The sequence below is a fragment of the Lichenostomus cassidix genome, chromosome 25, assembly GCF_008360975.1.
Source record: "Lichenostomus cassidix isolate B80296 chromosome 25, HeHo_3.0, whole genome shotgun sequence".
NCBI classification, from domain to species: Eukaryota; Metazoa; Chordata; class Aves; order Passeriformes; family Meliphagidae; genus Lichenostomus; species Lichenostomus cassidix.
Window position 1 is genome coordinate 4,108,366 of NC_139505.1, and position 25,158 is coordinate 4,133,523.

Sequence of the window (25,158 nt, forward strand, 5' to 3'; positions counted from 1 at the left end):
TTCAGAATTTTATGGGATTCTGGTATTGGGAATCTCCAATCTTTGGGAATTTTGGGATTTGGGGTTTTATGGGATTCAGAATTTTATGTGATTCTGATATTGGGGATTTTGGGATTTGGGGTTTTATGGGATTCTGATATTGGGAATCTCCAGTCTTTAGGGATTTTAGGGTTTTATGGGATTCCAATGTTGGGAATCCCCAAATTCTGGAAAGTTTGGGATTCTCCTCAACAGGGGATTTGGGGAATTTTGGGATTCTAATGTTGGGAATCTCCAGTTTTTGAGAATTCTGGTATTCGGGCTTTTATGGGATTCCGATATTGGAAATCCCCAATCTTTGGGAATTTTGGGATTTGGGGTTTTATGGGATTTGGGGTTTTGTGGGATTCTGATATTGGAAATCCTCAATCTTTGGGAATTTTGGGATTCAGGATTTTCTGGGATTCACCTGTTGCCAACCTCACCACAACAAAAACCCCAAAACCCAATAGACCAACAAATCCTAATTTTATTCCCGAAAATCCCAACAAAAAATCGTTTTATTCCCGAACTCCCGATTTCCTCACCGCGGGATTTTTGGGGTTTTTTTTGGGATTTCTCATTTCTTCTCCTCGTCCTTCCTGTCCTTGCTGTCCTTGCTGGCCTGGGAGGCCAGGGAGCCCATGGCGTTGCGGATCGCCTCGTTGTTGGGATCGACGCCCGGCAGGTTCTCCAGCACACTCTGCAGGAACTCAGGGTCCTGCATCACGTCGTAGTCGTCCTCCTCCTGAGGGAGAGAATTCGGGGGATTTGGGGGGATTTTGGGGGATTTGGGAGGGTTTGGGGGGATTTGGGATGATTCGGGGGGATTTGAGATAATTATTCGGGAGAATTTGATAATTCATGATTATTTGGGAGAATTTGGGAGAATTATTTGGGAGAATTTGGGAGAATTATTTGGGAGAATTTGGGAGAATTTGGGATAATTTGGGGGAATTTGGGATGATTTGGGAGAATTATTTGGGAGAATTTGGGAGAATTTGGGAGAATTTAGGAAAATTTGGGATAATTTGGGGGAATTTGGGATGATTTGGGAGAATTTGGGGGAATTTGGGATGATTTGGGAGAATTTGGCAGAATTTGGGATATTTTGGGAGAATTATTCAGGAGAATTTGGGATAATTACTGGGGAGAATTCAGGAGATTTTGGGAGAATTATTCCGGAGAATTTGGGATAATTTGGGAGAATTCCAGAGGAATTTGGGATAAATATTCAGGATAATTTGGGAGAATAATTTGGGAGAATTTGGGAGAATTTGGGATGATTCACGATAACGTGGGAGAATTATTCAGGAAAATTTGGGATAATTCACGATAATTTGGGAGAATTATTCAGAAGAATTTGGGATAATCTGTGAGAATTTGGGAGAATTCAGGAGAATTTGGGTGAATTCAGGATAATTTGGGATAATTATTCAGGAGAATTTGGGAGGATTTGTGAGAATTTGTGAGAATTATTCCGGATAATTTGGGATAATTCAGGAGAATTTGGGATGATTATTTGGGAGAATTTAGGGGAATTTGGGAGGATTTGGGAGCATTATTCAGGAGAATTTGGGAAAATTAGGGAGAATTTGGGAGAATTCAGGAGAATTTGGGATAATTTGGGATAATATGGGAGAATTATTCTGGAGAATTTGGAAAAATTTGGGAGAATTTGGAATAATTCGGGAGAATTCGGGAGAATTTGGGAGAATATTCCAGGAATGTTCTAGAATGTTCCATGAATGTTCTGGAATGATCTGGGAGTGTTCTATGATGATCTGGGAATGTTCTGGAATGTTCTGGAATGATGTGCGAATGTTCTAGGAATGACCGATGAATGTTCTGGAATGCTCCAGGAACATTCCAGAATGGTCTGGGAATGATCTGGAACGTTCTGGAATGATCCAGGAACATTCTGGAATGTCCTGGAATGATCCAGGAACATTCCAGAACAGTCTGAGAACGTTCTAGAATTATCGACGAATGTTCTGCAATGACCCAGGAATGCTCTGGAATGTTCTGGAATGCTCTGGAATGCTCTCCCCTCACCTTGGCGGGCTCCGAGGTGTCCATGGCGGTGCTGCTGTCCACCTCAGCCGCCTCGGCCTGAGTGAACTCTGCAAAACCCGCGGGGTCAGCCGGAAACAGGGAAAAACCCCATGGGAATTCCTGAGGTTTTCATGGGATTGGGAATGGGAAAGGGAATGGGATCGGGAGTGGGAATGGATTGGGAATGGAGTTGGGAATGGGGTGGAAATGGGGATGGGGATGAAGATGGGAATGGGAAAGGGATGGGATAATGGGATTGGGATAGGGGAATAGGAATGGGAAAATGGGATTGGGAATGGGATCGGGAAAGGGGAATAGGAATGGGAAAGGGAATGGGATAATGGGATTGGGAATGGGGAATGGGATCAGGAATGGGATTGGAAATGGGATCAGGAATGGGATCAGGATTGGGATGGGGAATGGGACTGGGGAATGTGACTGGGGATGGGATTGGAAATGGGATTGGGAATGGGATCAGGAATGGGATCGGGAATGGATTGAGAATGGGATTTGGAATAGGAATAAATTGTATTGGGAATGGGAATGGGAATGGGGATGGGATTGGAAATGGGAATGGATTGGGATTGGCAATGGGATCAGGAATGGATTGAAAATGGGATCAGGAATGGGATTGGATTGGGAATGGGAATGGGAATGGGATTGGGATTGCGAATGGGACTGGGATCGGGAATGGGAATGGGATCAGGATTGCAATTGGGAAAGGGCATGGGAATGGAATTGGGAATGTGAACGGGGAATGGGATCGGGATTGGGAATAGGAATTGATTGGGAATGGGATCAGGTATGGGAATGGGATTGGAATCGGGATAAGGATCGGGATCAGCACGCACCGGCGCCCTGGAGGGACATCTGCATGGCGTAGGCGATCTGCTCCTCCTCGGTCATGGAGCTCAGGTCGGGAATTCCAGCGCGGCCAAACTCCTGCTGCCCGATGGTCATCTTCAGCAGGGCGTCGTCCGACTCTGCGGGGAATCGGGAAATAAATCCGGGAAATAAATCCGGGAAAATCCAGGAAAATCCAGGAAAATCCGGGAGAATCCGGGAAAATCTGGGAAAATCCGGGAATGGGGATGGGTGGGTGGAGAGTCCAGCCCAGGGGGTCCTGCTGTGCTCGAATTCCCAACTTCCCATCATCCCAAACTTCCCACCCCATCATTCCAAACTTCCCATCCCATCATCCCTAACTTCCTATCCCATCATCCCAAACTTCCCATCCCATCATTCCCGACATTCCATCCCCTCATTCCCATCCCATTTCCACCTCATTCCCATCTCTCCATCCTCTCATTCCCAACTCCTCACACCCTCATTTCCACCCCAATCCCATCCCCATCCCCTCATTCCCAGTTTCCCCATCATCCCATTCCCACCCCATTCCCACCCCAATCCCAATCTCATTCCCCTCATTCCCATCCCATTCCCAGCTTCCTCCATCCCTTCATTCCCACTCCAATCTCAATCCTACCCCATTCCCACCCCAATCCCATTCCCATCTCCCCCATCACTGCATTCCCACCCCAATCCTACTCCCAATCCCATTCCCAATCCCAAATCGCTCACCATCCCCTCCTGCCGCAGCAATCCCAGCCTCCTCCATTCCCTCCTTCCCACCTCCAACCCATTCCCATCCCAATCTTACTCCCACTCTCATTCCCACCCCAATCCCAATCCCAATCCCATTTCCACCCCAGTCCCAAATCCCTCACCATCCCCTCCAGCAACAGCAATCCCAACCTCCTCCATTCCCTCCTTCCCACCTCCATCCCATTCCCATCCCAATCCCCATCCCATTACCACCCCATTCCCAATCCCATTCCCAATCCCAAATCCCTCACTATCCCCTCATTCCCAGTCCCAATCCCAGTCCCAATCCCAATCCCAATCCCAAATCCCTCACCCTCCCCTCCAGCCGCAGCAATCCCAGCCTCCTCCATCCCCCTCATTCCCATCCCTGTCCCAATCCCAATCCCTCCCCACTCCCATCCCATTCCCACCCCAATCCCAATCCCTCACCATCCCCTCCAGCCGCAGCAATCCCAACAACCATCATCCCCTCATTCCCCCCATTCCCACTCCATTCCCATCCCAATCCCATTTCCACTCCCTCCAGCCACAGCAATCCCATCTCCTCCATCCCCCTCATTCCCACCCCAATCCCATTCCATCCCAATCCCATTCCCATCCCAATCCCATTTCCATTTCCACCCCAAACCCAATCCAATCCCTATCCCAATCCCATTCCCGTCCCAATCCCATTTCCATTTCCACCCCAACCCCAATCCCATTCCCATCCCCTTCCCATCCCATTCCCAATCCCAAACCCAATCCCATTCCCACCCCCATCCCATTTCTATCCCAATCTCAATCTCAATCCCTATCCCAATCCCATTCCCATCCCAACCCCAAATCGCTCACCATCCTCTCATTCCCAATCCCAATCCCATTCCCACCCCAATCCAAATCCCAAATCCCTCACCATCCCCTCCAGCCGCAGCAATCCCATCCCCTCCATCCTCTCCTTCTCACCTCCATCCCAATCCCAATCCCATTCCCATTCCATTCCCACCTCAATCCCACCCCATTCCCAATCCCAAATCACTCACCATCCCCTCCAGCCGCAGCAATCCCAGCCTCCTCCATCCCCTCATCCCAATCCCACCCCAATCCCATTCCCAAACCCCATCCCTGTCCCAATCCCACCCCAATCCCAATCCCAAATCCCTCACCATCCCCTCCAGCCGCAGCAATCCCAGCCTCAGCCGCCGACGCTGCCGCAGCTCTGCGAGCTTCTTCCTCCTGCCGCTGCCTCTGCTCCTCCATGGACACCCGCAGCGCCTGGGAAATCCCAAAAATCCCAGAAAAATCCTAAAAACCTGAGAGGTCTGATATGGAAACATTGCCATGGACACCCGCAGGGCCTGGGAAATCCCCAAAAATCCCAGAAAAATCCTAAAAAAATCCTAAAAAACTCACAGGTCTGATATGGAAACATTGCCATGGGCAGTCGCAGGGCCTGGGAAATTCCCAAAAAATCCCAAAAAAATCCTAAAAATCTGAGAGATCCAATGCCAAAACACTGCCATGGGCAGTCGCAGGGCCTGGAAAATCCCAAAAAATCCAAAAAAAATCCTAAAAAACTCACAGGTCTGACATGGAAACATTGCCATGGACACCCGCAGCGCCTGGAAACCACAAAAATGCTCCAAAAATCTTTAAAAAATCCTAAAAATCTCGGAGATCTGACATGGAAACATTGCCATGGACACCCGCAGCGCCTGGAAAACCCCAAAAATCCCAGAAAAATCCTAAAAAAATCCTAAAAAACTCACAGGTCTGACATTGAAACATTGCCATGGACACCCGCAGCGCCTGGGAAACCCCAAAAATCCCAGAAAATCCTAAAAACCTGAGAGGTCTGATATGGAAACACTGCAATGGACACCCGCAGGGCCTGGGAAATCCCCAAAAAATCCCCAAAAAATCCTAAAAATCTCAGAGATCCAATGCCAAAACACTGCCATGGGCAGTCGCAGGGCCTGGAAAACCCAAAAATCAAAAAAAAATCCTAAAAAACTCACAGATCTGGTATCAAAACATTGCCATGGACACCCGCAGGGCCTGGAAAATCCCAAAAATCCCAAAAAATCCTAAAAAACTCACAGGTCTGACATTGAAACATTGCCATGGGCAGTCGAAGGGCCTGGAAAACCCCCAAAAAATCCCCAAAAAATCCTAAAAACTCACAGGTCTGGTATCAAAACATTGCCATGGACACCTGCAGGGCCTGGAAAATCCCCAAAATCCTGGAAAATCCAAAACAATCCCCAAAAAATCCTAAAAATCTCACAGATCTGATATCAAAACATTGCCATGGACACCCATAGAGCATTTGGAGGATTTGGAGCACGATTTGGGGATTTTTGGGATTCTGACATTGGGAATTTTAGGAATTTCGGGATTTTTGGGATTCTGCTCACCAGGGCCAGCTCGGGATCAGCACTGGGATCACCCCAAACTTGAAATCCAACACTCCCAGCCCCAGCATTACCAGGGGGATTTGGGATTTCAGGGTGGGATTTGGTGGGCGATTTGGGGTTTTGGGGTTTTTTGGGATTCCAACACCCAGAATTTTGGGAATTTCGGGATTCTCACCAGGGCCAGCTCGGGATCAGCACTGGGATCCACCCCAAACTCGAAATCCAACACTCCCAGCCCCAGCATGGCTCAAACCAAAGGATTTGGAGTGCAATTTAGTGTGCGATTTGGGGATTTTTGCCATTCCGACACTCGGAATTTTAGGAATTTCAGGAATTTTGGGATTCTGCTCAGCAGGGCCAGCTCGGGATCAGCACTGGGATCCACCCTGAACTCGAAACCAGACACTCCCAGCCCCAGCATGCCTCAAACCAAGGGATTTGGGATGGGATTTGGAGCGCGATTTGGGGATTTTTGCCATTCCGACACCCAGAATTTCGGGAATTTTGGGATTTTCAGGATTATCACCAGGGCCAGCTCGGGATCAGCACTGGGATCACCCCAAACTCGAAGTCAGACACTCCTAGCCCCAGCACGGCTCAAACCAAAGGATTTGGAGTGCAATTTGGTGTGCGATTTGGGGATTTTTGCCATTCCAACACCCAGAATTTCGGGATTTTCGGGATTCTCACCAGGGCCAGCTCGGGATCAGCACTGGGATCCACCCCAAACTCGAAGTCCGAGGCTCCCAGCCCCAGCATGGCTCCTCCCTCCCCGGCCAGGATGGGGGAGCTGATGAGGGCGTCGGCCAGGCTGGGCCCAGGGGGAACAGTGACCAGGTGAGAACCTGAGCCGTCCTTGCCGTTCAGAGCCGTGATGAACGCCGTCAGCTTCTCCGTGTTCGACTCCTGGGGACAGGGAAAAATATTGGGGAAAAATAGGGGGAATGGTGGGGGAAATGTCAGGGAAAAATGTGGGGAATGGTGGGGAAAATGTGGGGAAAATATTGGGAATGGTGGGGAAATGTCAGGGAAAAATATGGGGAATGTTGGGAGAAAATATGGGGAATGGCGGGAAAAAATGTGGGGAATGGGGGGAAATATCAGGAAAAAATATTGGGAATGGTGGGGGAAAAGATGGGGAAATTATTGGGAATGGTGGGAGAACATGTGGGGAATGTTGGGGGAAAATATTGGGAGTGGTGGGGGAAATATCAGGAAAAAATATGGGGAATGTTGGGAGAAAATACGGGGAATGGTGGGGGAAAATAACAGGAAAAATATTGGGAATGGTAGGGGAAATGTGGGGAAAATATTGGGAATGGTAGGGAAAATATCAGGAAAAAATATGGGGAGTGGTGGGGGAAATAGTGGGGAAATGTGGGGAATGGTGGGGGAAATATCAGGGAAAAATGTGGGGAATGGTGGGGGAAATGTGGGGGAAATATGGGAAAATATTGGGGAAAATGTGGGGAAAATATCAGGGAATTTTGGGGAAAGTATCAGGGAATTTTGGGGAAAATATTTGGAATGGTAGGGGAAAATATCAGGGAATTTTGGGGAAAATATCAGGGAAATGTGGGGAAAATATCAGGGAAATGTGGGGAAAATATCAGGGAAATGTGAGGAAAACATGGGAAAATATTGGGAAAAATGTGGGGAAAATATCAGGGAAATGTGGTGAATGTCAGGAGAAAATGGTGGGAGGAAATATAAGGAATGTCAGGAAAAAATATCAGGAAAAAATATCGGGAAAAAATGTTGGGAATGGTGGGAAAAACCGTTGGGAATTCCAGAATTGTGGAATTGTCACCTCCTCGCCGAAGTTGATGATGTCCACGTTGACTTTCTCCTTCTTCAGCCGCTTGGCCAACTTCACCAGCTGGGAAATGGGAAACGTTTTCCAGGAGACAATTCCGGGATTTTCCAGGAGCCAATCCCGGATTTTTTCCCAGATTTTTTCCCACATTTTTCCCAGATTTTCCCAGATTTTTTCCTGGATTTTTTCCCAGATTTTCCCTGATTTTTTCCCAGACTTTCCCATATTTTTTCCTGGATTTTCCTGGATTTTTTCTCAGATTTTCCCAGATTTTTTCCTGGATTTTTTTCCCAGATTTTTTCCTGGATTTTTTTCCCAGATTTTCCCCAATTTTTTCTTAGATTTTCCCCGTTTTTTTCCCAGATTTTCCCAGATTTTTTCCTGGAATTTTTCCCAAATTTTCCCAGCTTTTTTTTTCCCAGACTTTTTCCCAGCTTTTTTCCCAGATTTTTCCCGAATTTTCCCTGATTTTTTCCCAGATTTTCCTGATTTTTTTCCCAGATTTTTGCAGATTTTTTCTCAGATTTTTTTCCCAGATTTTCCCAAATATTTCCCAGATTTTCGCAACTATTTCCCAGATTTTCCCACATTTTTTCCCAGATTTCCCCCGATATTTTCCCAGATTTTCCCAGATTTTTTCCTGGATTTTTTCCCAGATTTTCCCTGATTTTTTCTCAGATTTTCCCCAATTTTTTCCCAGATTTTTCCCCGATTTTTTCCCCAAATTTTCCCCGATTTTTTCCCAGATTTTCCCAAACATTTTCCCAATTTTTTCCCAAATTTTTTCCCTGATTTTTTCCCACATTTTCCCAGTTTTTTTCCCCAGCTTTTCCTCAATTTTTTCCCAGATTTTCCCAGCTTTTTTCCCACATTTTTTCCCGGATTTTTTCCCAGATTTTTTCCCAGATTTTCTCCCAGATTTTCCCAGGTTTTTTCCCAGATTTTTCCCAGCTTTTTTCCCAGATTTTTCCCCGATTTTTTCCCCAAATTTTCCCAGATTTTTTCCCAGATTTTTTCCCAGATTTTCCCAACTTTTTTCCCAGCTTTTTTTCCAGATTTTCCTATATTTTTTCCCAGATTTTCCCAACTTTTTTCCCAGCTTTTTTTCCAGATTTTCCTATATTTTTTCCCAGATTTTCCCCGATTTTTTCCCACATTTCCCCGATTTTTTCCCCAATTTTTTTTCCCCAGATTTTCCCAAAATTTTTCCCAATTTTTTTCCCCGATTTTCCCAGCTTTTTTCCCAGACTTTTCCCCAGTTTTTTTCCCAGACTTTCCCAGCTTTTTTCCCAAAATTTTTCCCAAATTTTCCCCGATTTTTTCCCGGATTTTTTCCCACATTTCCCCAATTTTTCCCCAGATTTTCCCAAAATTTTTCCCAAATTTTTTCCTCGATTTTTTCCCACATTTTCCCAGCTTTTTTCCCAGCTTTTCCTCAATTTTTTCCCAGATTTCCCCAGATTTTTTCCCAGACTTTCCCAAATTTTTACCCGGATTTTTTCCCACATTTTCCCACCTTTTTTTCCCAGCTTTTTTCCCTGATTTTTTCCCAGATTTTCCCCCCAATTTTCCGTGGATTTATTTCCAGATTTTTCCACAGATTTTTTCCCACATTTCCCCGATTTTTTCCCCAATTTTTTTTCCCAGATTTTCCCAAAATTTTTCCCAGTTTTTTTCCCCGATTTTCCCAGCTTTTTTCCCAGACTTTTCCCCACATTTTTTCCAGAGATTTTCCCAGATTTTTTTCTGGATTTTTCCCACATTTTTCCCAGCTTTTTTTCCCAGGTTTTTCCCCAGATTTTCCCAGATTTTCCCACATTTTTCCCCAGATTTTTTCCCAGATTTTCCCAGCTTTTTTCCTGGATTTTCTCCCCAATTTTCCATGGATTTATTCCCAGATTTTTTTCCAGACTTTCCCCAATTTTTTCCCAGATTTTCTCAGACTTTTTCCCAGATTTTCCCCAATTTTTCCCAATTTTTTCCCAGATTTCCCACCCCACTCACATCCTTCTCATTGTCCTCCACAGGGCTTCCCACGAAAGCAATGATCCTCATCTTGTGGTTCTTCCCCTGGCGATGCTTCAGAGCCAGCTGGGAAAACAAGCCCAAAATTTGGGAATTCCCGGGAAATTCCAGCCCAAAATCCCGGGATTTGGGGTTTTTTCCATGGATTTATGGTGGATTTCCAAAGATTTAGACTCAATTTCCTAAGATTTAAGTTGCACTTCCATGGATTTATATGAATTTTTTATGGGTTTATGGTGGGTTTAATAATTAATTATTAAAACATCAATTTTAACTAGTTAAATTAACTTTAAAACCCAATTTTTCCCCCAATAAAAACCATTTTAGGTGGAAAATCCCTCAGGAATCCCAAAATCTAAACCTTCCCAGGACGGATAATTATGGAATAATATCAATTTTAATTTTAATTTTAATTTAATTTTAAAGTTAAATTAACTTTAAAACCCAATTTTTTCCCATAAATAAAAACCAATTTATTTTCCCCAATAGAAACCATTTTAGCTGCAAAATCCCTCAGGAATCCCAAAATCCAAACCTTCCCAGGATGGATAATTATGGAATAATATCAATTTTAATTTAATTTTAATTAGTTAAATTAACTTCAAAACTGTCTTGGATTGATGATATGATAATCCTTTATCCCCTATCGTTGGCTTATATGCCCAAGAAAGAAAAAAAATGTGTGGTCCTGTCTCTTTAACTGCACCCAGCCGCAGAGAGAAAGGCGGGTTTTTTTGAAAACATTTTCCCCAAGCCTCGCTCCGGGGGAGGATTCGTCGCTCGGCAGAGACTGCGTGCTGGACGGGGGTCGGAGTGAGCTCTGTTCCCGTTTTTTCCATTCTTCTTCTTTTTTCCTCGTTTGGACCCCTTCTCTTCGATCTGCTTTGCCACCCGGAGACCCAGGAGGGCCAGAGAACAGCAGAGCTCTCCAGGGAGCTCCACCCGGCCCCGGGTGGGGGGCGAGGAGGAGAGGGACTGCGTCTGAGAAAAGGACTTTTTATTCAGGTTGAATAACTGCCTTTCACCTTGTTTTTCCCCTTCCCCTGTGCCTTGTAGGGCACTCTGCGTGGTTTTGTTAAATAAATAGTTTTTTTCTTCACTTTCATCTGAGAGGTTCTGTTGTGGGTGGGGGAGGGGGTGTCGGGGCCCTTCGCTCTCGGAGGAGAGAGTCTTATCATTAACCCGGGACATATTTGGCGCCCAACGTGGGGCCTCGATTACTTGTTCTACACCTTTTGTGGGGTTAGAGAAAGTGAAGAAAAAAACCCTAATAATTGCATTTTGGTTTTAATCGCTTGGTATTGAATTACAGCCATCAGTAGTCACTATGCTGTTTGATGGGAGGTTGTTTGATGTAATACTGTCTGTTTGGCACATAGGTTTGTTTCCCTACCAACAGGTAGGGGCAATCCTGTCCCTAATGTATAATTTCCACCAATCAGGGACACGACTCCGGCTTGTTATAGTAATGTGTGTGATACTGACGATCTGTAAGAAGGTATGGGAAACAGTTAAAGATGTACATGCTCTGTTAGTTTCCTCCTCTAGTTTTAGTAACCTGTTTTGGAGTTTTGTTAGTAATATTACCCAACCTGTTAGAGAAGTAGAGGGTGAAGCTTCCTGGCTCCTCACCCATCTCTTTCCCTTTAAATCTGGTATATCAGCTTTTGAGAATATTCAGTTTCCCCTGGATGTTAAAGAGACCATTAACTTGGTAGTACAGGTGCTTTACCTAGGAGTTTCCGTGTATATGATGTTCAGTGTTACCAGAATGAGGGCTGAGAAGTCCAGAGGGGCTGAGCAGGAGCAGGCACCTAATCCAGATGTGAGGAAATTTGAATGGTGTGGAGTATGGGAGGACATAGGTAAAACTTTAAAGAAATTCTCTGATCCAATAGACTGGGAATTTCCCCCTGGACAAATCCCGAGACCAGCTGAGGTGGGGAAGTATCTGAAAGAGAAGTGCAGAGACAACTGCAGTGCAATATGTTGGGCCCTGGCATATGCTTATCGTACACTGTCAGATATTATAGAACAGGAAGTAAGGGAGCCTAAGCCAATGGCAGTTGCTCCTATTACAAGGAGCAGGAAAGCCCAATTTAAGACTGATCGCCCAGATGACAGTGGGGAGGGACCCTCAAGGCCAGCAACTGAGTCAGAGGTCATTGTTGAATCCATGAATGTGAGAGACCTTCACAGCCTAAGAAAAGATTATGTCCAACGAGATGATGAATCTGTGATTAGTTGGTTAGTCCGTCTTTGGGATAGCTGCTGTGGAGACAGAGGGCATAAAACAATTGAACACCTTGCCTGGACTGTCAGAGAACCCATCTGCAGTAGGACTCCTGAAAGGGGAAGAGCAACAAGTACCAATTGCAATCTCGATTGTGCACCGCCGACAGTACCGGACAACTCGTGATGCCGTGATTCCCATTCACAAACTAATCCGTGAGCTGGAGAGCCAAGGGGTGGTCAGCAGGACCCATTCATCCTTTAACAGCCCCATCTGGCCTGTGCGAAAATCTGAAGGAGAATGGAGATTGACTGTGGACTATCGTGCTTTGAATGAGGTGACTCCACCTCTGAGTGCTGCTGTGCCAGACATGCTGGAGCTCCAGTATGAGCTAGAGTCCAAGGCAGCAAAGTGGTATGCTACTATTGACATTGCAAATGCATTTTTCTCCATTCCTCTGGCAGCAGAGTGCAGACCTCAGTTTGCGTTCACCTGGAGGGGCGTGCAGTACACCTGGAACCGATTGCCCCAGGGGTGGAAACACAGTCCCACCATCTGCCATGGACTGATCCAGGCTGCACTAGAAAAGGGTGGGGCTCCAGAACATTTGCAATACATTGATGACATCATTGTGTGGGGGGACACAGCAGAAGAAGTATTTGAGAAAGGAAAGGAAGTAATCCAGATTCTCCTGGAAGCCGGTTTCGCTATAAAAAAGAGCAAAGTCAATGGGCCTGCCAAAGAGATCCAGTTCCTAGGAGTGAAGTGGCAAGATGGACGGCGTCAGATTCCTACTGAGGTTATCAATAAAATCATCACAATGTCCCCCCCCAACCAACAAGAAGGAGACGCAAGCTTTCCTAGGTGCCATAGGCTTTTGGAGAATGCACATCCCTGAGTACAGCCAGATCGTGAGTCCTCTCTACCTCATAACCCGCAAGAAGAACGATTTCCATTGGGGCCCTGAACAGCAGCAAGCCTTCACCCAGATCAAGCAGGAGGTTGCTCATGCAGTAGCCCTTGGCCCAGTCAGGACAGGGCCAGAAGTAAAGAATGTGCTTTACTCTGCAGCTGGGAGCCATGGCCTGTCCTGGAGCCTTTGGCAGAAGGTGCCTGGTGAGACCCGAGGTCGACCACTGGGATTTTGGAGCCGTAGTTACAGAGGGTCTGAAGCCAACTACACCCCAACAGAGAAAGAAATCCTAGCAGCATATGAAGGAGTCCAAGCTGCCTCAGAGGTAATTGGCACAGAAGCACAACTCCTCCTGGCACCTCGACTACCGGTGCTGGGGTGGATGTTTAAAGCAGAGGTTCCCTCTACTCATTATGCCACCAATGGCACATGGAGCAAATGGATTGCCCTTATCACACAGCGTGCCCGTATGGGAAATCTGAATCGCCCTGGGATTTTGGAAATAATTACAAATTGGCCTGAAGGTGAAAATTTTAGTCTGACTGAGGAAGAGGAGCTGGAACAGGTGACCCGTGCAGAGGAAGCCCCACCATACAACCAACTGCCAGCAGATGAAACACGCTACGCTCTTTTCACTGATGGTTCCTGTCGTCTTGTAGGGACAAAAAGAAAATGGAAAGCAGCTGTGTGGAGTCCCACACGACGGGTTGCAGAAGCTAGGGAAGAAGAGGGGGGATCGAGCCAATTCGCTGAGCTCAAAGCCGTTCAGTTAGCCCTGGACATTGCTGAAAGAGAGAAATGGCCAAAGCTCTACCTTTATACTGATTCATGGATGGTAGCCACTGCTCTGTGGGGTTGGCTGGAAAAGTGGAAGAAGGCTGGTTGGCAGCGTAGGGGAAAACCAATTTGGGCAGCTGAAGAGTGGAAAGACATCGCTAGTCGGGCAGAGAGACTACCTGTGAAGGTCCGCCATGTAGACGCCCATGTCCCCAAGAGTCGAGCTCATGAGGAACACCGAAACAACGAACAGGTAGATCAGGCTGCAAAGATAAAGGTGTCCCAGGTAGACTTGGATTGGCAGCATAAAGGAGATTTATTCCTAGCTCGATGGGCCCATGATGCCTCAGGCCATCAGGGCAGAGATGCCACCTATAAGTGGGCACGAGACCGAGGGGTTGATCTAACCATGGACTGCATCTCTCAAGTTATCCATGACTGTGAAACATGTGCTGCCATCAAGCAAGCCAAGCGGGTGAAACCCCTGTGGTATGGTGGAAGGTGGTCAAAATATAAGTATGGAGAGGCCTGGCAGATTGATTACATCACACTGCCTCAAACCCTCCATGGCAAGCGCTATGTGCTCACAATGGTAGAAGCCACCACTGGGTGGCTGGAAACCTACCCTGTGCCTCATGCCACTGCTCGTAACACCATCCTGGGCCTTGAGAAACAAGTCCTGTGGAGGCATGGTACCCCTGAGAGAATTGAGTCAGATAACGGAACTCATTTTAAAAATAGCCTCATAAACAACTGGGCTAGAGACCATGGCATTGAGTGGGTGTACCACATTCCCTATCATGCACCAGCCGCTGGCAAAGTGGAACGGTATAATGGATTGTTAAAAACCACCCTAAAGGCATTGGGTGGGGGAACTTATAAGAATTGGGAGTGACATTTAGCAGAGGCCACCTGGTTAGTCAATACCCGAGGCTCCATCAACCGAGCAGGTCCTGCCCAATCTGAGCTTCTACATACAGTGGATGGAGATAAGGTCCCAGCAGTACATGCCAGAGGCTTGTTAGGGAAAACTGTCTGGATTGATTCTGCCTCACATAAAGACAAACCCATCCGTGGGGTTGTCTTTGCTCAGGGACCAGGGTGTACTTGGTGGATAATGCAGGAAGATGGAAAAACACAATGTGTCCCTCAGGGAAATTTAATTTTGGGTGAAGGCCACATGTAAGGTTGGGATCGCAACATACCACCGTTCACCGTTCGTGACATTATTTGTACATAGTTATGTGTATATATGTATATATGTATATATGTATATATGTATATATGTATATATGTATATATGTATATATGTATATATGTATATATGTATATATGTGTATATATATATGTGTGTGTTTGAAGTTGGAAGATGTTAAGGTGGGCCTTAAGCCAACGCTATGGAATAAGGGGTGGAATGTCTTGGATTGATGATATGATAATCCTTTATCCCCTATCGTTGGCTTATATGCCCAAGAAAGAAAAAAAAATGTGTGGTCTTGTCTCTTTAACTGCACCCAGCCGCAGAGAGAAACGCGGGTTTTTTTGAAAACATTTTCCCCAAGCCTCGCTCCGGGGGAGGATTCGTCGCTGGGCAGAGACTGCGTGCTGGACGGGGGTCGGAGTGAGCTTTGTTCCCGTTTTTTCCATTCTTCTTCTTTTTTCCTCGTTTGGACCCCTTCTCTTCGATCTGCTTTGCCACCCGGAGACCCAGGAGGGCCAGAGAACAGCAGAGCTCTCCAGGGAGCTCCACCCGGCCCCGGGTGGGGGGCGAGGAGGAGAGGGACTGCGTCTGAGAAAAGGACTTTTTATTCAGGTTGAATAACTCCTTTTCACCTTGGTTTTCCCCTTCCCCTGTGCCTTGTAGGGCACTCTGCGTGGTTTTGTTAAATAAATAGTTTTTTCTTCACTTTCATCTGAGAGGTTCTGTTGTGGGTGGGGGGGGGTGTCGGGGCCCTTCGCTCTCGGAGGAGAGAGTCTTATCATTAACCCGGGACAAAAACCCAGAATTTTTCCCCAAATAAAAACCAATTTATTTTCCTCAAATAAAAACCATTTTAGCTGCAAAATCACTCAGGAATCCCAAAATCCAAACCTTCCCAGGATGGATAATTATTAATTATTTTTAATTAAGAATTAATTATTAAATAATTAAATATTAAAACATCAATTTTAATTAGTTAAGTGAACTTTAAAAACCAATTTTTTCCCCCAATAAAAAGCATTTTAGCTGCAAAATCCTTCAGGAATCCCAAAATCCAAACCTTCCCAGGGTGGAAAATTATGGAAAAATACCAATTTTAATTTAATTTTAATTTAATTTTAATTAGTTAAATTAACTTTAAAACCCAAATTTTTCCCAGAAATAAAAACCAATTTATTTTCCCCAATAAAAACCATTTTAGGTGGAAAATCTCTCAGGAATCCCAAAATTCAAACCTTCCCAGGATGAATAATTATTAATTATTTTTAAATAAATACTTAATTATTAATTAAATAATTAATTATTAAAACATCAATTTTAATTAGTTAAGTGAACTTTAAAACCCAATTTTTCCCCCAATAAAAAGCATTTTAGCTGCAAAATCCTTCAGGAATCCCAAAATCCAAACCTTCCCAGGATGGATAATTATTAATTATTTTTAATTAATAGTTATTAAATAATTAATTATTAAAACATCAATTTTAACTAGTTCAATTAACTTTAAAACCCAGAATTTTCCCCAATAAAAACCATTTTAGGTGGAAAATCCCTCAGGAATCCCAAAATCCAAACCTTCCAAGAGTGGAAAATGATGGAAAAACATTAATTTTAATTAATTAAATTGATTAAATTAATTAATTTCTGAGCAGAACTCACGTGAGCCACACGAATCCCAGTGCAGAAAGTGATTTTCCCTTTGGGTTGCACAGTGTGGAGTTTGGAGAGAATTCTTCCTGTGTCTGGGGTGAGCGTGGTGAGAACCTCACAGTTACTGAAAAATGGGAAAAAAATGGGAATTTGGGAAAAAACATTGGGAATTTGGGAAAAAACATTGGGAAAAAATTGGGAGTTTGGGAAAAAACATTGGGAATTTGGGAAAAAATGGGGAAGAAATGGGGAAAAATGGGGAGAAATGAGTCAGTGGTGAGAACCTCACAGTTACTGAAAAATGGGGAGAAATTAGGAAAAAATGGGAAAAAATGGGAAAAAATTGGGAATTTGGGAAAGAGTTGGGAAAAAGTGGGGGAAAAATGGGGAAAAAATGGAGAAAAAAGGGGAAAAATGGGGAGAAATGAGTCAGCGTGGTGAGAACCTCACAGTTACTGAAAAATGGGAAAAACATTGGGAAAAACATTGGGAATTTGGGAAAAAACATTGGCAATTTGGGAAAAAATGGGGAAAAAGGGAGTGAGCGTGGTGAGAACCTCACAGTTACTGAAAAATGGGGAAAAAATGGGAAAAAATTGGGAATTTGGGAAATAAATTGGGGAAAAACATTGGGAAAATGGGAAAAAATGGGAAGAAATGGGGAAAAATGGGGGGAATATTGGGAATTTGGGAAAAACATTGGGAATTTGGGAAAGAATTGGGGGAAATGGGGAAAAAATGGGGGAAAATGGGGAAAAAATGGGGAAAAAATGGGGAAAAATGGGGAAAAATGGGGGAAAAATGGGAAGAAATGGGGAAAAAATGGGAAAAAATGGGGAAAAATGGGGGAAATGAGAAAAAAAGGGAAAGAATGGGGAAAAATGGGAAAAAATGGGGAAAAAATGGGGAATTTGGGAAAAAAGGGAGTCAGTGTGGTAAGAACCTCACAGTTACTGAGAAATGGGAAAAACATTGGGAATTTGGGAAAAAATGGGGAAAAACATTGGGAATTTGGGAAATAAATTGGGAATTTGGGAAAAAATTGGGTAAAAACATTGGGAACTTGGGAAAAAATGGGAAGAAATGGGGAAAAAATGGGGGGAAAGAAAATGGAAAAAATGGGAGTGAGCGTGGTGAGAACCTCACAGTTACTGAGAAAAATGGGAAAAATGGAAAAAACATTGGGAATTTGGGAAATAAATTGGGAAAAAACATTGGGAAAATGGGAAAAAATTGGGAAAAATGGGGAAAAAATGGGGAAAAATGGGGAAAAAATGGGAAGAAATGGGGAAAATGGGGAAAGAATGGGGAAAAAGGGAGTCAGTGTGGTGACAACCTCACAGTTACTGAGAAAAAATGGGAAAAAGCATTGGGAATTTGGGAAAAAATTGGGAAAAAACATTAGGAAAATGGGAAAAAATTGGGAAAAATGGGGAAAAAATGGGAAGAAATGGGGAAAAAATGGGGAAAAATGGGGAAAAAAGGCAGTCAGCGTGGTGAGAACCTCACAGTTACTGAAAAATGGGAAAAACATTGGGAATTTGGGAAAGAATTGGGGGGAAATGGGGAAAAAAGGAGAAAAAAGGGGGAAAATGGGGAAAAAATGGGGAAAAAATGGGGAAAAAATGGAAAAAAATGGGGAATTTGGCAGAAAATTCCATCTGGGAGTAATTCCTGGGAATTTTCTTTAGGAATTTGGGAGGAAATTCCCTCCAGAATCCAACTCTGAGCACGTTGCATTCCCAGAAAAAATTCCTTTATCAATCCCAGACAAAATTCCCAACCTCCCCACCCCTGGAATTCCCAAAATTCCCCCAAAAATTCCCCAAAATTCCCAAAAAATCCCCAGAAAAAATTCCCAAAACAATCCCCAAAAATTCCAGAAAAGCCCAAAAAATTCCCCAAAATTCAAAAAAAATTCCCCACAATTAAAAAAATTCCCAAAATTAAAAAAAAATCCCCAAAATTCCCCAAAAGTTCTGCAAAATTCCAAAAAAATCCCCAAAACTCCCAAAAATTCCCAAAATCCAAAAAATTCCCCAAAATTTAAAAAAAATTCCCCAAAAATGCCCAAAAATTCCCAAAAATTTTTTAAAATCCCCAAAATTCAAAAAAAATGCCCCAAAACTCCCAAAAATCCCAAAAAATTCCCCAAAACTCAAAAAAATACCCCAAAATCAAAAATTCCCCAAAAATTTTAAAAATTCCCCAAAATTCCCCAGAAATTCCAAAAAATTCCCCAAAATTAAAAAAAAATCCCCCAAAATTCCCAAAAATTCCCAAAAAATCCCCAAAATTCCCAAAAATCAAAAAAAATTCCCCAAAATTCCCAAAAAATTCCCCAAAACTCCCAAAAATTCCCAAAAAATTTCCCAAAATTCCCAAAACCCCAAAAAAATCCCCAAAATTCCCAAAAAATTCCCCAAAATTAAAAAAAAAAAACCCAAAAATTCCAAAAAATTTTTTAAAAATCAAAAAAAATTCCCCAAAATTTAAAAAAAACTCCCAAAAATCCCCAAAAAATCTCCAAAAACTCCCAAAATTACCCAAAACCCCAGGATTACTTGGCCAGGGTGATGAGGCCCACGTTGTTCTCGGGGTTGCTGCGAGTTTTGGAGTGACAGACGATGTTCACAGCGTCCTGCTGAGCCTGGAGCCGCGTGGGCAGGAAATCCCCGTTCCGCATGTACTCGCTGTTGTCCACGCTGCAATCCCAAAAAAAATATGGGAATTATTAGGGATCATCCTGAATAATTAGCTTTTTCTGGCAATGGCTATCATATCTGCTTTTTTGGGGAATTTTTCCCCACAAAAATCGGCTATTTCTGGGGATTTATTGCCTTAAAATCGGCTTTTTTTGGGAATTTATCGCCCTAAAATTGGCTTTTTTTGAGAATTTATCTCCCCTAAAAATCTGATTTTTTTTGGAATTTATCTCCCCTAAAATCTGCTTTTTTATGGATTTATCTCCCTAAAATCAGCTTTTTTTGGGGATTTATCTCCCTAAATCTGCTTTATTTGGGAATTTATTCTCCCTAAATCTGCTTTTTTTGGGAATGTATTTCCCCTAAAAATCTGATTTTTTTTTTGGAATTTATCTCCCTTAAAATCTGCTTTTTTTATGGATTTATCTCCCTAAAATCGGCTTTTTTTGGGGATTTATCTCCCCTAAAATCTGATTTTTTTTGGGAATTTCTCTCCTAGATCTGCTGAGCCTGCAGCCGCGTGGGCAGGAAATCCCCATTCCGCATGTACTCGCTGTTGTCCACGCTGCAATCCCAAAAAAAATTGGGAATTATTAGGGATCATCCCAGAAAATTGGCTTGTTTTGGGAATGGCTATCAAATGTGCTTTTTTTGGGAATTTTTCCTCTTAAAATCAGCTTTTTTTGGCAATTTTTCGCCTTAAAATCGGCTTTTTTTGAGAATTTATCGCCCCTAAAATTGGCTTTTTTTTATGGATTTCTCCCCTCTAAAATCTGCTTTTTTTGAGAATTTATCTCCCTAAAATCGGCTTTTTTTGGGGATTTATTTCCCCTAAAATCTGATTTTTTTTGAGAATTTTTTTTGGGAATTTCTCTCCTAGATCTGCTGAGCCTGCAGCCGCGTGGGCAGGAAATCCCCGTTCCGCATGTACTCGCTGTTGTCCACGCTGCAATCCCAAAAAAAAATGGGAATTTTTCATGTTTGTTATGGAAAATTGGAGTAGATAAGGTGTAGACCCAAAATCTGCTTTTTTTGGGAATTTTCCCCACTAAAATCGGCTATTTCTGGGGATTTATTGCCCTAAAATTGGCTTTTTTTGGTAATTTTTCGCCTTAAAATCGCCTTTTTTTTGGGATTTATCTCTCCTAAAATCTGGTTTTTTTGGGAATTTAGCCACCACAAATCTGTGGTTTTTTGGGGATTTATCCCCCCCTAAAATCTGCTTTTTCTGGGGATTTATCTCCACCAAAATCTGGGGTTTTTTGGGAATTTCTCTCCCCAGATCTGCTGGGCAGGAAATCCCCGTTCCGCATGTACTCGCTGTTGTCCACGCTGCAATCCCAAAAAAAAATGGGAATTTTTCATGTTTGTTATGGAAAATTGGCTTTTTCTGGGAATGGTGATCAGATCTGCTTTTTTTGGGAATTTTTCCCCATTAAAATCGGCTTTTTTGGGGGCATTTATCGCCCTAAAATCGGCTTTTTTTGGGAATTTATTCTCCCTAAAATTGGCTTTTTTTGGGAATTTATCGCCCTAAAATCTGGTTTTTTTGGGGAATTTATTCTCCCTAAAATCGGCTATTTTTGGGGATTTATTGCCCTAAAATCTGTTTTTTTTGGGAATTTATTCTCCCTAAAATCTGCTTTTTTGAGAATTTTTTTTGGGAATTTATCTCCCTAAGACCTGATTTTTTTGAGAATTTATCTCTCTAAAATCTGATTTTTTTTGGGAATTTATCTTCCCCAAAATCTGCTTTTTCTTGAGAATTTATCTCCCTAAAATCGGCTTTTTTTGGGAATTTATTTCCCCCTAAAATCTACTTTTTTTGGGAATTTATCTCCTTAAAATCTACTTTTTTTTGGAGAATTTATCTCCCTAAATCTACTTTTTTGGGGGAATTTATCTCCCTAAAATCTGCTTTTTTTGGGGATTTATCTCCTCTAAAACAATCCATGGAATATTTGGGATTTCCTGCTGCTCTCCCAGGAGCTTTCAGGGCCTCGTGAGTCAGCAAAATAGGGATTTGATCCAAATGGATTTGATCCAGAAGAATTTGATCCCAAGGAATTTGATTTAAATGGATTTGATCCAGAAAAATTTGATCCAAATGGAATTTGATCCCAAAGAATTTAATCCCAAGGAAATCACGGGATTGAGGAGTGATTTTGCCCAAAAATAGCAAATAGTGGGAAGTCTAGGAGGGCAAAAAATGGGAATATTCCAGGAATTTTCCTTTAAATCCCACAGGGGATGGGAAAATCCTGGAATATCCTATAAGAAATAGGGAATTTTCTCCTTTAAATCCTATAGGGAATGGGGAAATCCTGGAATATCTTATAGGGAATGGGGAATTTTCTCCTTTAAATCCCACAGGGAATGGGAAATCCTGGAATATCCTATAGGGAATGGGGAATATCCTATAAATCCCATAGGGAATGTGAAAATCCTGGAATATCCCATAGGGAATGGGGAATTTTCTCCTTTAAATCCCATAGGGAATGGGGAAATCCTGGAATATCCTATAAGAAATGGGGAATTTTCTCCTTTAAATCCCATAGGGAATGGGAAAACCCCGGAATATCCTATAAGAAATAGGGAATTTCCTATAAATCCCATAGGGAACGGGAAAACCCCAACTATCCCATAGGGAATGGGGAATCTTCTCCTTTAAGTCCCCTCAGACCCCCCAAATCCCCTCAGATCCCCTAAATCTTCTCAGACACCCCACATCCCCTCAGATCTTCCTAAATCCCCTCAGATCCCCAAATCCCCTCAGGCCCTGTCTCCCCCTCACCTCAGCCTGTCTGTCACCTCATGTCCCCCAAATCCCCTCAAACCTCCTCCAAAATCCCCTCAGATCTTCCCAAATCCCCTCATGTACCCCAAATCCCCTCAAACCTCCCCAAATCCCCTCAGACCTTCCCAAACCCCCTCAGACCTTCCTAAACCCCTCAGACCTTCCCAAATCCCCTCAGACCTTCCTAAACTATTCCCTCAGACCTTTCTAAATCCCCTCAGACCTTCCTAAGTTCCCTTAGATCTTCCCAATCCCCTCAGACCCCCCCAAACCCCTCAGACCTTCCCAAACCTCTCAGACCTTCCTAAGCCCCCTCAGACCCCCCAAACCCCTCACACCCCAAGTCCCCTCAGGCTCCCCCAAGCTCCCTCAGACCTTCCTAAACCCCCTCAGACCTTCCTAAATCCCCTCAGACTTCCCTAAACCCCTTTAGACCTTCCCAAGCCCCCTCAGACCTTTCTAAACCCTCTCAGACCTTCCTTACACCTTTCTAAGCCCCCTCAGAGCCCCCAAGTCCCCTCAGGCTCCCCCAAACCCCTCAGACCTTTCTAAAACCCCCTCAGATCTTTCCAGCCCCCCTCCGACCTTCCTAAATCCCCTTACACCTTTCTAAGCCCTCTCAGACCCCCCCAAATCCCTCAGACCTTCCTAAGCTCCCTTAGATCTTCCCAAATCCCCTCAGAACTTCCCAAACCCCAGACTTCCCTAAACCCCTTAGACCTTCCCAAGCCCCCCAGACCCCCAAGCCCCCAGACACCCCAAATCCCCTCAGGCTCTGTCTCCCCACCTCAGCCTGTCTGACCCCCTCATGTCCCCCAAATCCCCTCAAACCTCCTCCAAAATCCCCTCAGACCTTCCTAAACCCCTCAGACCTTCCTAAACCCCCTCAGACTCCCCCAAGCTCCCTCAGGCCTTCCTAAATCCCCTCAGACCTTCCTAAATCACCTCAGACCCCCCAAGCCCCCTCAGACTCCCTCAAGCTCCCTCAGACTTTCCCAACCCCCCAGATCTTCCTAAACCCCCTCAGATCTTTCCAAACCCTCAGACTTTCCCAAACCTCCTCAGACCTTCCTAAACCCCTCAGAGCCCCAAACCCCTCAACTCCCCTCAGACTCCCCAAACCCTCAGATCTTCCTATCCCCTCAGACTTTCCTAAATCCCCTCAGATCTTCCTAAATACCCTCAGACTTTCCTAAATCCCCTCAGAGCTTCCTAAACCCCCTTAGACCTTTCTAAACCCCCTTAGACCTTTCTAAACCCCCTTAGACCTTTCTAAATCACCTCAGACCCCCCAAGCCTCAAACCCCTCACCCTCAGGCATTCCTAAATCCCCTCAGCCCCCAAACCCCTCAAACCTCAGCCCTCAGGACATTCCTAAATCCCCTCAGATCCCCCAAGCCCCCAGACCCCCTCACCCCTCACGCCCTCCCTCCCCAGCCCGGCCCGCTCCACCCCCCCCCCCCGCCATGACTCAGGGAAAGCGGCCGCGGTCAGACCGGGCCGAGCCGGGCCGGGCCGGGCTGAGGGTTCCCCCGAGGCTCCCCGGGGCTGCCCCGAGGCTCGCGGATGGCCGCCGCCGCCCTCACCACACCATGGTGCTCTCCAGAACCATCGCGGCCCCTTCTTCCCCTCAGCGCCGGCCCGCGCTCCGCCCAACACCGCGCCCGCTGATTGGCGGAGAGAGGAGACACCGCGGCCAATCAGCGCGCCGCGTCTAACGGGGTGCGCGCCGCGTCTAACGGGGTGCGCGCCGCGGGGCATGCTGGGAGTTGTAGTTCTGGGCGGGGTGAGGAGACACCCGGAAGGACATGCGTGTGTCACCGCGGAGGGCAGGGATGTCACCTCCCTGCCTGCGACACCTCCTCCGGGCGTTGGGCAGGAACGCCGGGGTGTCCTCAGCCCGCGACATCCCCCAGGGGTGTCCCCATGTCCACTTGTGTCCCCTCCGTGCCACCCCAGGGGTGTCCCCATGTCCCTTTTGTCCCATGCCACTCCACGGTGTCCCCATGTCCCCCCAGCCACCCCAGGGGTGTCCCCATGTCCCCTCAAAGCCACCCCAGGGTGTCCCCTTTTCCCCCCATGCCACCCCAGGGTGTCCCCTGTCCACTTGTGTCACCTCTGTGCCACCCCAGGAATGTCCCCATGTCCCTTTTTGTCCCCCAGGAATGTCCCCATGTCCCCCCAGCCACCCCAGGATGTCCCCATGTCCCCTTTTCCCCCCAAAGCCACCCCAGCAATGTCCCCATGTCCCCTTTTGTCCCCCACGGGTGTCCCCATGTCCCCCCAAAGCCACCCCAGTTATGTCCCCATGTCCCCTTTTGCCAAAAATCACCCAGCAATGTCCCCATGTCCCCCAATGCCACCCCAGGAATGTCCCCCTATCACCTTTTGTCCCCCAGCGATGTCCCCATGTCCCTTTTTGTCCTCCAGCAATGTCCCCATGTCCCTTTTTGTCCTCCAGGGATGTCCCCATGTCCCTTTTTCCCCTCAAAGCCACCCCAGCAATGTCCCCATGTCCCCTTTTCCCCTCAGTGCCACCCCAGTGACGTCCCCAAGTCCCTTTTTGCCCCCCAGTGATGTCCCCATATCCCCTTTTGTCCCCAGTGATGTCCCCACGTCCCTTTTTGCCCCTCTATGCCACCCCAGCAATGTCCCCATGTCCCTTTCTCCCCCCAAAGCCACCCCAGTGATGTCCCCATATCACCTTTTGTCCCCCACGGATGTCCCCATGTCCCTTCCTCCCCTCAAAGCCACCCCAGCAATGTCCCCATGTCCCCTTTTGTCCCCAGAGCCACCCCAGGAATGTCCCCATGTCCCCTTTTTGTCCCCAAGGATGTCCCCATGTCCCCCTTCTGTCCCCCAGCAATGTCCCCATGTCCCCTTTTGTCCCCAGAGCCACCCCAGGAATGTCCCCATGTCCCCTTTTTGTCCCCAAGGATGTCCCCATGTCCCCCAGGAATGTCCCCATGTCCC

General features: G+C 45.4%; 3 protein-coding genes across 3 annotated transcripts in view; all 3 read right to left on the reverse strand.

Moving 5' to 3' along the window:
- LOC146427387 (zinc finger protein 687-like) overlaps positions 1-25,158 on the reverse strand; it is a 99,273-nt gene that overhangs the window by 31,415 nt on the left and 42,700 nt on the right. The window lies entirely within an intron of this gene.
- The window catches only part of LOC146427388 (26S proteasome non-ATPase regulatory subunit 4), a 93,609-nt gene that overhangs the window by 268 nt on the left and 68,183 nt on the right, over positions 1-25,158 (reverse strand). The window lies entirely within an intron of this gene.
- Positions 498-23,874, reverse strand: LOC146427389 (26S proteasome non-ATPase regulatory subunit 4-like). Its single transcript, XM_085082671.1, has 10 exons — positions 23,772-23,874; positions 19,248-19,388; positions 16,693-16,807; positions 9,892-9,978; positions 7,882-7,950; positions 6,762-6,977; positions 4,821-4,929; positions 2,925-3,056; positions 2,074-2,141; positions 498-766 (listed from the first exon to the last, which is right to left on the reverse strand). The coding sequence occupies exons 1-10, from the start codon at positions 23,795-23,797 to the stop codon at positions 599-601; spliced, it is 1,131 nt and encodes a 376-aa protein (XP_084938797.1). The 5' UTR covers positions 23,798-23,874; the 3' UTR covers positions 498-598.

Excerpts from the sequence above, each read along its gene's own strand:
- LOC146427389 (XM_085082671.1), bottom strand. The coding sequence starts at position 23,797 with ATGGTTCTGGAGAGCACCATGGTGTG. Across the intron at positions 9,979-16,692 it reads CTGGGATTCGTGTGGCTCAC|CTGGCTCTGAAGCATCGCCA; the intron begins GTGAGTTCTGCT and ends TTGTTTTCCCAG. Across the intron at positions 2,142-2,924 it reads GATGTCCCTCCAGGGCGCCG|AGTTCACTCAGGCCGAGGCG; the intron begins GTGCGTGCTGAT and ends CGGGTTTTGCAG.